General features: G+C 42.0%; 1 protein-coding gene across 1 annotated transcript in view; it reads right to left on the bottom strand.

The window, feature by feature from the left end:
* COL4A6 (collagen type IV alpha 6 chain) overlaps positions 1–12,349 on the bottom strand; it is a 130,146-nt gene that overhangs the window by 10,796 nt on the left and 107,001 nt on the right. Inside the window, exons 22-35 of the mRNA XM_068152046.1 lie at positions 11,425–11,604; positions 10,648–10,831; positions 7,637–7,708; positions 7,126–7,233; positions 5,923–6,144; positions 5,529–5,690; positions 3,327–3,497; positions 2,621–2,764; positions 2,368–2,493; positions 1,889–2,070; positions 1,563–1,626; positions 998–1,072; positions 497–604; positions 7–114 (exon numbers count right to left, since the gene is read on the bottom strand). Coding sequence (XP_068008147.1) covers positions 7–114; positions 497–604; positions 998–1,072; positions 1,563–1,626; positions 1,889–2,070; positions 2,368–2,493; positions 2,621–2,764; positions 3,327–3,497; positions 5,529–5,690; positions 5,923–6,144; positions 7,126–7,233; positions 7,637–7,708; positions 10,648–10,831; positions 11,425–11,604 — 1,906 coding nt within the window. The remainder of the gene's footprint in view (positions 1–6; positions 115–496; positions 605–997; positions 1,073–1,562; positions 1,627–1,888; positions 2,071–2,367; positions 2,494–2,620; positions 2,765–3,326; positions 3,498–5,528; positions 5,691–5,922; positions 6,145–7,125; positions 7,234–7,636; positions 7,709–10,647; positions 10,832–11,424; positions 11,605–12,349) is intronic.

Raw genomic sequence — 12,349 nt, 5'->3', positions numbered from 1 at the left:
ATATACCTTTAGGTCCTGCTGTTCCACGAGCTCCAGGGAATCCGACAGATCCTGGCTGCCCTGTAGGTCCTGGCGGTCCAGGGCTCCCTCTCAGCCCAGCATTTCCTGGGATTCCTAAAACCAATCAGAAATATGTTGCTGTACTGCACATCCTGGATGGAACAGCTCAGACCTCCATTGTACAGCTTCTGTTCCTGTGCTTAACTCATAAGATAGGTGAATAAACTACTACTAGGATAAAGCAAAAGTCTTCCCTACTTGTGAAAGAATTCCTTTCAATTTCAGTTACGCAGGATTCATCATATGGTTGATCCACAGGTTGGTCACAACAAGACAAAGGGACAACTTACACTAGTGTCAAAGAGAATTCTCATCTGCTTGTCAACATTCTTGTTTAAACCTCAGTTGAGACAGGCCAGCCAGGGCTAAGGAAAGAAGGTGAGGCTGTTCCACAGTCAAACCATGAATCAGAGAACTTAGATGCCTAGTCCAGTACCTGCTGGTCCTTCTGGGCCAAGATCTCCTGGGTTGCCTTTGAGTCCAGTCACCCCAGTGTTTCCTGGGTACCCTGGTTCACCCTTGAGTCCTTCTCTGCCTCTCTCTCCTGAGAAGATAAAAACAAACAGCGTGCTAGAGCACAAGTGAAGTGGGAGGAAGCTGTGAAGAGAATTAAAAAACAGCTGTGTTGAGGTTGCAGCACTTGTGTCTGCTTAGCCATGGTCCGGGCCCTGCACTGGACTCCTTGGATACCAGTGCAAGTCCACAAGTTCCTCCTCAAGAAGTGAAGTGGGACCCAGTATTTGAGTTGGACTGTCCTTGAACATATTCATTATCATCCATATTTGTGCCCCACCTAGATTCCAGACTCCTCAAATCTCGCTTCCAGGAGATGACTAAAGTATTTGAGTTTATAGATGACTCAAAATACCCAAATTGGGTAATACTATCCTGTTTAATCTCTGGAATTCTGCATTCTTGAACCAAGCAATTACTTTACCTGGGAACCCTGGATCCCCTCGCTCTCCTTTTGCTCCAGTAATGCCAGGAATGCCAACAGACTCTCCCTGGTCACCTGGAAAAGAAAGACAAAGTGAGGATGCCATTCCCTAATTGACTGGAGAGCAGTTTTTAGGGCTGCTCTATAGCCTTGTTTATGAAAATAAACCTTCTCTGTAATTCAAATCCAAACAAAGAGAATAGAGAATGATGTGCCTGAGTTTGAAGTTGCTTACAAACAGCAAAGTTTGAACATTCACTCCTGCAAATGCATGATAAGACAAACATTTTTAGGTAATTCCACAACACTATGCCCTTTACAGTTTTAACATAAGAAGATGAGAGAGAAGTGTGCCTCTCATACTGTCCAATATGGTTCACACAGTACTGGGACCAAACTTACTTTCAAAGCAGGCTTGGGTCTGGTCTCATCTGAATGAAGCCCCTTACAAAGGGACATGTACTTCAGACCCAGTCACTAGTGAGCAACAGACACCTCTAGAACAGTACTTGTTTGCTTGAGTCATATATATGCAGCAGCATTTACACTACAAAAGTTTTCTTACCCTTTGGACCAGGGAGGCCAGCAGGCCCTGGGAATCCAAGTATTCCTGTGATACCATCTGAACCCTGAAAATAAACCCCAAAATCAGCCTTTGGATTTTATTCTTGTTCCAAGTTTGGGTCATGTGAGATAATAGACTGCAAAGATGTAGGAGGAAATACTATCCAATACGTCATTCAGCAGTATGACCCAAACAAAACCAACCTGGAAGCTTGCTAAGGAAGAGTCCTGCCAGCTTCTGCTGCTTTGCTACTGAAGTACCAATTAGAACACAGGATTTCCATAACTGCACTTAGATAAGATGAATATACTTAAAAAGGTATTTACCCTCTCTCCTGGCATTCCTGGAAATCCTACGATACCATGTGTACCCTTCTGTCCTGGCAGCCCAGGCTGTCCAGGTGGACCAGGGAAGCCTGGGTCACCATAAAGACCTTTCTCTTTGCTTGCTGACCCAACTGGACCAGGGAGACCAGGCTGTCCACGGCTTCCTGGGATTCCTTTATCACCTGGGTTATATGAAAGACATTTCATAACACTGAGAAATCATTTGGGCCACCTAGATTGTTAAATATCCCCCTAAAGAGGAGGAAGGGATGGCATTAGCTCTGCAGAACAGAGCTTCAAAGAAAACTATTTTCTTACAATTCAGAAGTGCCACATGCAGACTTTGCTAGAACACCAATGGCAGAACAAAAAACAGTACCACTGCAGGTGCTGTCAAAAGGACAGACCATGTTCAACTGAGAACAAGCATGGTTACTGAACAGCTGATACCAACAACTACCTAGAATGCTATGAAATACCTCTAGGTCCAGGAAATCCTGCAAGTCCAGCTAATCCAGGATCTCCTTTGTCTCCTTTGAATTGCAGTGCCTGTTCTGGAAGCCCAAGTGCAGGAAGACCAGGTGGACCTACATCACCTCTTTCACCTGAAGAAATAAGAAATCAGGATCTATTCATGCCAAATAATGTAACAAAGAGAAGGTGTAACACTGGAAGCTAGCAGACAAAGGCAGGACTTTCATGTCTCCTGGTGAAAATTCAGCTGTTTCTCACCTTTTTGACCTTGGAGTCCTACAGCTCCAGGGCTCCCACTTACTCCAGCTGTGCCAGGAGCTCCTTTAAACCCACTCACCCCAGGGACACCAGGCAGGCCTGGCATGCCAGGGAAACCCAGCAGACCAGAAGATCCTTTCTCCCCTGCACAGAAAAGTTGAGAAAGAGAACGCAAAAATTAGTCTCTTCCGGTACAACGCATAATCACCTAGCAGGCAGTTAGAGGCAGCATGGGTCTAGCCAGTTGCTCAGATCTGGGTTGTGAAACAACATGGTGCAAGCACAGCATGGCCACTTCTTCCAAGAGAACAACATGCATTCACATAGCTATGTTGCTCTCCACCTAAAATAACACAGAATTCTCCAAATAACCAACTACTGTACTGGTGCTTAATTATCATACAGACTGTAAATTTTTACTTCCTAGTTGATTTTACTTCCCTTCTCTAAGTTCCATTCACTGTTCCTTATGTTTTCAGTTTTCTTGCTTTTCTGTCTTGATTTACACAATCCTTTGTCCATAAGGGCCCAAGTCCTGGAAGATGGATCCCTTTATTGCCATGATTTGATAATCAAATCCACCAACTTTGCAAACTAAATGCATTCTAACACTAGTTGGGAATGTATTCTCTTATGACAATCATTATTAAGGTTGTTTTTTTGTGGGCCCAGTGATCTCAGCCTATCGCCCCAGTGGAACACACACCTTTTGGGCCAGAGAAACCAGGATGTCCATCTTGACCAAAAGGCCCAGGTGGCCCTAAGAATCCTCTTTCCCCAGGAGATCCTGGAGCACCATCAAGACCTGGGAAGCCCTTCATACCAGCAGGGCCTTGTGGACCTACATCTCCAGTCAAGCCCTTAGGTCCAGGAAGTCCTGAATCAATACAAGAAAGAACTCAGTTAGCTTATATCAAACAAATCCTAGGATAATTTGTGGACAGCTTCCCAAATGCTTTAAAAACAGCATTGTTTTAATGTCAAATGGACCTTATGGCACATGCAGCCAACTAGAAGGCATAAAGCTTAGAATGGCAAAAGCATTAGTCATCTAATAATGAAATACCTATGAAGGGGGTTACTGCCTACATCACTACACAACTGGCAAGAGTGAAACCCCTTATGATGTATCCATTTTTGTCTCCTAAACCAGACACTACACTGTAGCGCACTAGTCTTACCTTTACCACCAAGGCATCCAAACCAGAATGGGGAGGCTCATTAATGCCAGCTACTGCCACCTGCTCCACTGCCTGGGTGAACCAGAGATCAGTTGGAGACGTTTGTGTTTTACAAGCTTCTTTTCTACCTCGGTAGTTAAAGTATTACTTCTCAAGAGCAAATTGCTTACTACAGGAACAAGCTTCTGATTGTGCTCTCACAATACCAACACTGTATGCATGGTTTTGACTCTAGATGTTTCAGAATATTTCTAGCTGAAGCTTTGGAATGGTTTACAATTTTAAATAAAGGCTCAGACCATTGAAAAAACAGAATGCTCAGATCCAAAAGGAGGAAGAGAAGGAAAAATCAGGTGGCATCTGATAAAAAAGCACTTGCAGCAGTAGCACCCAGTACGTGAGCTTTGTTATATTCAGGGCTTAAATACTTTAAGCTACAACACGGTATTTTTTAAAGCAGAAGAAGAAATGGCTGCTTCATCTAAGAAGATAAAGAAAACATACACATAAAAGCTGTACATACTAAGGATTTCCTTATGGCTTCAGGCTTGAAGTCTGAGCATTCTCACTACAATGGTTCTTTGCCTTCTGATTAGCAGTAATAAGGGGTATCACCTATAGTCAATGCAATTCTTGTAGCAGTAAAAGCTAGGTTGTTAGTCCGTGAGCTTTTATGCTACACTGCATTTTCTCACCTTGACAGCCTATGTGAAGAACCCATAACCAAACAGTGTGACATCAGAAATGGAGAGTTGATGATAAATGGAATAGAAACATGGTGAAGGAAAAAACAGACAAAATATGTAAACGGAAAGAACAAGGGTACAAAAGAAATTAATGATTCAGAGAGACTACAGCTGCAAAAAAAGCCCCACAACCATATGGAGTTTATTGTCCCAGCAATGGGAGGATTGTAAAACAGGTTGAAGGAAATGAATATATGGCATACAAGTCCAAAAATGTAAATCAACAGAGAGGCAAAGCAATGGCAAAATAAAAATAAAAAAATAAACCCAAACAAAAAACCCAAAGAAAGAAACAAACACCAAACAAACACACACTTCAAAACTATGATTTTCATCTCAAATGACATTACAGCTTTCATTCACTTGTGGTCATTGTGCTCCACTCCAGCACTGTCATTCAGTGTGTCAGAACAGACAAGTTATGCCATAGACCTTTATCTGGTCTGGGTTCTCAAGTCTTGCATATACTGTTATCATAAAGCACTTTAATTAGTGCAGCTTGAGAGAGAATGCTGTGCTCAAGTGGTGTTTTTCCTCCCCTTAGAGTGACAGGAAATAAATTTCTCATCTGTCCCAGCAAAGAGAAAGGAGGAAAAGACTTACGCTTGCTCTGAGAAAGCAAACAATTTTTCAGTCTATCATATTTCAAGCAACCTCATACAGCAGAAATTAATTGTGGTGAAAAAGGGAAATGAAGATTAGCCAGTGCTGCAGCCAGCATGTAAGAGCAGAGATGTTAAAAATCTTAAGACATTTAAGGTGCTTTCTCCTATTTTTCTGTTGTATTTCTTAGAACCTTGGGGCACCATTTCCTTAGAGTCATCATCCAGCAGTCACAGGCAACAGGCTCACATTCTGCACTCTAATATCACTAACCAGAAGCAGGAGCTAACTCCTGGCAAATGCCTAATCTCTCCCACATTCTTTCACCATTGCAGGATTCAGCTTGGCTACTTGTCTTTATATGAAAACATGACATACCTGGTGCTCCTGTAAGGCCAACTGACCCCAAGGGTCCTGGTTTTCCCTTAATGCCGAAAGGACCTCCAGGACCAGGAGGTCCCCGCAGTCCAGGGACACCCGAATATCCTGGATTACCCTGTTCGCCTTTAACACCCAGGAGGCCTGGTCGTCCATCTAACCCTGGGAGCAGAGAGGTAAGAGGTTACAGAACAAAATACAACAAAAGTAATGCTTTCAATTAAAACCTGAGTTTTAATAAAAGCCTACAAGTTGCTTTAGATTCTAAGAGAAAACCAGCAAATTACCACCTGTTACCACCCGTTAACAGTGTCTTAAAGAGATTGGAAAGAGGAATGGTTTTTGAAAGAGAAATAGTTTGATATTCTCAGATACAGGCAGTGCCAGTGCTCACCTTTTGGTCCTGGAAATCCAAGATCACCTGCAAGCCCTTTATCACCTGGGAGCCCAGGTCGGCCACGCTCTCCCAGGGCTCCACTCTCAGCACCAAATACATCTCCAGGAGCTCCTTTTGCTCCACCTAAGCCTGAAGCACCCATTTTTCCAGGCAAACCATCTGTTCCATCTAGTCCTGGAAGTCCTTGTGACCCTTGCTCTCCTCGAGGACCTGGGAAGCCTTAAAGAGAAAACCAATAAACGTCACTCAGGAGAAATACAAAATATCTGCTTCCAACAGCTGATTGTACATCCTTTACAGTATCTTTAACAAAACAACATTTAAAAGAGATCCATGCAGGAAAAAGTTATTTGGAAAAGTTGAAGAATGTTTTAGTACTGAATTAGAAACAATAATTGGTGACAGAAAGCAATGAAACTGTTCAAACAGTTAAAATAGAATCTTATTTCTTTAAAAAGAGAAAAGGGAAAAAAAAGACTGGGAGTATCTGGATGGCAGATGAGGCAAAAAGGACAAAAAAAGAGAAGGAAGATGTCATTTCAGGCTGCAGACAGACAGTATCTCTACCACTATTAACCACAAAAGTTGTAGAGATGTTATTCATCAGAATTTTCTTACTCTGTTCTCTATCAGAGAACTTCTGGCACTGCAATGCAGAAGACATTGTCAGCCTTGGTAGAGGGAGGACTTGAAAGTATTCTCCCTGTACCAAGCAGACACTAAACTGAACTGCTGTGTGGAAGTGTCACACTTCTCAGGGGTTGTCATGAAGTAAGTGACCCCGTAACATTGACATCACCCCTTAATGTAGTGAAACAGCAAGAGATTTCTTATGCCATATTCAGAGGAACCTGATAGACACACAGCAACCGAGCCTCAGGAATCCTCTGCTTCTTGCTCTTTATCTACACAACCACCAGAAATTCCTGCAATTAAAATGAGTCCAGACACTGTCCAAACTCTTTTCTCCCAGCAGTAATATAATAAGCAAGTAACAAGTATCCTAAACATTTCTTTTGTTTTCTTCCAAGCTGCAACCATTTGTTTGCAGAGATTGCACGTGGAAGGAGCACAATGCAGCACTCAATGAAGCATTATGGAAGTATCAAGAAAAAAAGTGGCCTAGGTCAGACAACTCTTGATAAAATACTACACATGTTAATCAAACAGTAGGAAAAAATCCAGCAACTTCCCTCTTACCAGGTTCCCCTTGCAAGCCTATTAGTCCTGGAGACCCTGGCTGGCCTTTTGACCCAAGTAATCCAGGTTGGCCTGGAATTCCAGGAAAGCCTTTGCTGCCTTTGGGACCTAAGGATAAAAGTATGTCAATAAATAATATTAATAAATGAATTGTATAAGACAAAAATACAGCATAAGTAAACAGGACCTTTTCTGCAAAGCTACTGCTGAAAGCACTTGCTATAGGCAATTTAAGCCAAGAAAATCTCAAAGCTATGGGTTTTCATCAGCTACAGACACACAGGAGAGGGTTTGTGTTCAGAGACTACATGAAAGGGCAAAAACGGTGCGGTCATTACGATCCTCCATGGGACTTAAGCCTAGTCTCTTTGAAAAAGAAAGAACATTCTGCCAATCAACTCTCTGGAATAACTATCACTCAGAGGAGATTAATTAGCAGGTATTATCTTCCTTGAGAAACAAGCACTTCTTGGTAGCCAGCCAGAGCATTACAATCATCTTGTCTCCCTACCTGGTGATCCTGGAAAGCCAGGAGTCCCTGGGGGCCCATATGCTCCAGGAACTATGCAAGGCAAGGTGATACCTGAAACAAAGAAACACTGAGGTTGCACACAGCTTCTTTCAGAGACAGGGTCAGAAGAACTGTCAGTATCCAGATTTTTTTACAGGACATGTACGTGGCTGTGAGTGAACTTACAAACATCAAACACTGCTGACATCTCAGATATGTTATGCTGAAGAAAAGGCATTTGGACCCTGGTGATTGTCTAATCTCATTCCTACTACTGACTTACTGTATGACCAGTAAAAGGTAGCTTCCACACAGTAACTGGTCCTCCCTATGGGACCACATGGCTTAGAAGTTTATTAGCAGCAAACAAGACTCTGCAAAGCTCTTTGACTGACTTTCACCTTTCAAAAAAAAAAGGTTTGGTTTGTACTAGCAATCTCTCATCACCTGAGTGAAATTTATGTGGCATTATCAGAGTTGCTAGCACATCAGATTTACCTGAGAGATCTCAAACATTTCCAACATTCCTCCTTGTAGGTCACTGACAATTTAAAGTCACATTCACACAGCCATGAAAATGATTATTGCAAAAATGAATTCAACCTCTCCAATATCAAAAATGCTTCCACTTACTCTGAGAGGAATGTGTGCTACAACTAGAGAAATTGGCTTCTTCACTGTAATAGGTGGCATAGCCTTGACATATCTGAGATATACTTTCTAAACATAAAATTCTGAAGGACTTTAAAATCATTTAGTCAGAGAGAATACATATAGACAATGACTACTGAAGCAAATTTGGGGAAGAGAGGTGGGTTTTTTCATTACTCTGAACACTTCCATATGCACAGAGAAACACCTGCCTAACCGCACCATTGCCCAGTATTTGCTACTTCGTATCTGGCATCATCTACAAGGTCGACTGAGGATGAAATAATCAGGTGTCACACTTTGTTTTTATTTCCTTACAGCTTTTCACAGGATCCTTCTAATCGAGATCCACTCCCAGCCTGACAAGCCAAATTTATTCATCACTCATTTAAGAGCATTCCAAACTGTAAGTGCTTTCAGTCCTGAGGAGGTAATCTGGTCTAAATCAAGCAATACTAGAAGTATTTCTTCCAGCCTGGCAACATGAGTTAAATACTTCTTTTCAGAAAAGGTTAACATTTCCTGCTGACTAACACATTTTGCTAACAGAAGACCCTGAGCAGAACTATTTCCTGGATGAATCCAATCAATTCAGTGGACTTCTGTATGGATAATAAATATGACTCTTTGCTTCTGACACTGACAGTGGGAATAGGGCTCTCAAAATGACAAAGGCCAGGGCAAAAACTCCTAAAGTACCCCAATATGTCTTTTCTGAAGCAAAGGCTGCAAAAATACCTACACATTTTTTGGTTGAAACAGTGCTAAAAGCTGTTCCAATAACATTCTTGTAAGATTGTTCTCAATAGATTCCAAGTCATATTTCATGTGAGGATAACTGAAAGGCAAATAGGACTGTTTGCTTTTGTGTTTTGCAAAATGAAGTAAGCAAGGCTTAGTGTAAAAATTATGTAAGTAAAGCTTAGTGTTGCCCAGCTACTTAATACCCTACACTATCCCAGTTTATAGAGTCATTGATTTATAGAATGGTTTGGATTGGAAGGGACCTTGAAGATCATCTAGTTTCAAGCCCCCCTGCCACGGGTGGGGACCCCTTCCACTAGACCAGGTTGCTCAACACCTCATCCAGCCTGGCCTTGGACACTTCCAGGGAGGGGGCATCCACAGCTTCCCTGGGCAACCTGTTCCAGTGTCTCACCACCCTCGCTGTAAAGAATTTCTCCCTAATCTCCACTTTACACAACTCCCAACATCTCTGAGTGATCTCATACCAGGTAAAATCAGTTTGGCTTCTTATAAAATGCTGAGAGTTTTCCAAAGCAAGGCTATTTCACCCTGGTGCATGTAGCATGAACTCAAGCAGAATTCCTCACTGTTGTGTGCTAACTTCAGTGGGTCACAGGTTCTTTTTAAATGTATTTCCTCATTTTCACGATAAGGCTTTTTAGTCTGGGCAGCATAAGAAATGATTATTTCTTCCATCAATTCACATTTCTTTAATATTAGATGAAAGTTACTACATCAAAGGACCTTTTAATGTATGCAAATTATTTCCTAGTATGGACAGAACGACACATTCACAAGTATTCTTACAGATCTCTATGGAGGTGCAAACTGAACCAGCTAATGACTATTTCACACTTTCCCACATATTTTGACTATAGATACTGCTCTACAAAGGATCATTCACTGCTAGCAAAGCTTTGATGCGGCATTCATAATAAGCTGGCTTCTGATGTGCTCCGCAGAGTTCACATCACGCACAGAGCATTTTACTTTTACTTATCCTACAGTGCAATTTTAATGTAGTGGATTTTGTGTGAGACAATTTACCAAACAAAGATGTAAGCATTCATAGCTCGAATTAGTAAAGCTTTTAGCATTTAGCATGTGACCTGAATTGGAAAAAAAGCTTATGCATACTGTTTCAGGGGGACATTAATGCTAGCTGTCTCCTCACCCCATAACAACAACCCAGCATGACACTGATGGGAGGTAACATGCCATCCAGCATGTCTGTGCCACATTCCCAGTGTTGTTCTGGCCCAGCTCCCACCTCCCTCTGGGTGTGAGATTCCTCTGCCAACTCTTCATACTGTAGTAGTCTTTCTACCAAGGTTTATAAACTCAGAATGTCAGTTTATCAGTCCAGAAACCCATGCTGCAACATTGTGTCTGCAAATACAGTGTTGATTCTGCATTACTGAGACTGACAAAATTATACACAGAATGGAAAATACACTGAAAATCAGCAAAGAAAAATACTGTTTATCTCAAATTATATTTAAATGGTTGACATGGAATCAAGACATTGGGACTAGCTCTCTATATCTGAGTACCATTTGACTTCTGACAGCTTTGCAGCTTTTCAAAATTAGAGTAGACTCAGTAGCACCTACCTGGAGGGCCTGGAAGACCTACTTGTCCTGGGAATCCATCAATTCCTGGGTCACCTGGTGGCCCACGAACTCCACTAGGACCTGGATATCCAATGCCAGGAGAACCAGTTTCTCCACGATAGCCCTTGGAACCAGGTAATCCTGGCAGTCCTTTTTCACCTGGGAAACCCAGCCCACCATCACCCTGTGCAGAGCAAAGACAATTATGACTGAAAATCAAAGAGATGTAGAAACAAATACACCACTGTCTTTTTAACAAATGTGTAAGAGTTTGGGTGGTTTCGTGGAGGATCGGATGAGCCTGGGAAGGTATATGGACAGCACTGTAAATTATCCATCATTATTTCACAATGCAGGAAAACTCAGTGACTATTAAAAATATCACAGTATATCGTATTGCCAGCATGCAAACATTACACATTCTGAAAGACACCTACTTTGTTTGTAACAAAAATATTCTGGGGTGATTTTTCTGTCCCAAGATTTGACACACAATTATGTGTATAGTGTCTTTTACCTTTTAGGACACAACATAGAACAGTGTTGTGGTCTACACTACTACTACTGGAAGTTTATCTTTTGACTGGGGAGCCAGATATAGCGTAATGATTGCCAATTATTAATCCTGACCAAGATACACTTGCACTCAGGGATTGTGAGCTTTTAATGTATTTGGAGACTTAAAACAGGACTAATCAGGACTAGCCTAGGCCCTTCTGTTGTCTCTGCTCCTTATTCCAGTTCTGAAGTACTGCCACTAAACTAATCTGAACTTACTGGAGGGCCAGGTGGGCCTGGCAAGCCTGGAAGTCCATCCCTGCCAGGGGTTCCTGGGATGCCTGAAGGTCCTCTGGGAGCTGTTGCACCACGGTCCCCACGAGCACCTTTGGTTGTTGCATAGGACAATTCTCCTTTTTCTCCCTTAAGGCCTGGAAGACCTTGCTGGCCAGCAGAAGCCTAAAGACCAAAAGACAAAGACAACAGAGCCATGAGCATGCAGAGGAAAGGCTTTGCTTCTAATAAAGGTCATAGAATCATAGAATGGCTTAGGTTGGAAGGGACCTTAGAGATCATCTACTCCAACCTCCCCACCATTGGCAGGGATGCCTCTCAACTAGACTAGTCATATGAAGACAAGACACAATGACCAGAGCTAGAAAGAATCTCCAAAGGATTTCCTCTTCTATATTTTACTCTAATTAAAAATAAACAAACAAAACCAATCAACAACCAGGTTTGATTACTCCACTACAGCTTTACACTGTCAAATCAAACCCTGGTATATAGCGATAGAAACCTTGGACAACAGCTGGGAACATGTCATCATTCATGACATAACAGGGCCCAAGTATTGGATCTTTTTCCCTGTTTCTTGGTGTGCTGCATTTACTAACACTAACAAGGATCCTCTAAAGAAAAAAGACTGGGATCTTTATGGACTACAATCTTCTAAGGTAAATAATGTCAATGAGCAATGTTCAGCACCTTGGAAAATCCTGCTTGTTATGGTTGCTGTTCCATAAAACCACAGCTCAACTCTCACTAATGTAATTAGCATACAGCAGCTGAGAATAGACTGCATCTATGGCATGCAGTTTTTGTAGCTATGAGCAATGGTGTGGAAAGATCACACCATTTGATTTTTGAGGTCTTTTCTCTATGCAGGTGTGTATCTGCTTCTGCAGCCAGCCCTGACTTAGGA

Source organism: Melanerpes formicivorus, unplaced genomic scaffold (genome assembly GCF_026170545.1).
Source record: "Melanerpes formicivorus ecotype bairdi unplaced genomic scaffold, bMelFor1.0.p_v2 SCAF_22, whole genome shotgun sequence".
Taxonomy (NCBI): Eukaryota; Metazoa; Chordata; class Aves; order Piciformes; family Picidae; genus Melanerpes; species Melanerpes formicivorus.
This window is presented reverse-complemented; position numbering and strand designations above follow the sequence as displayed.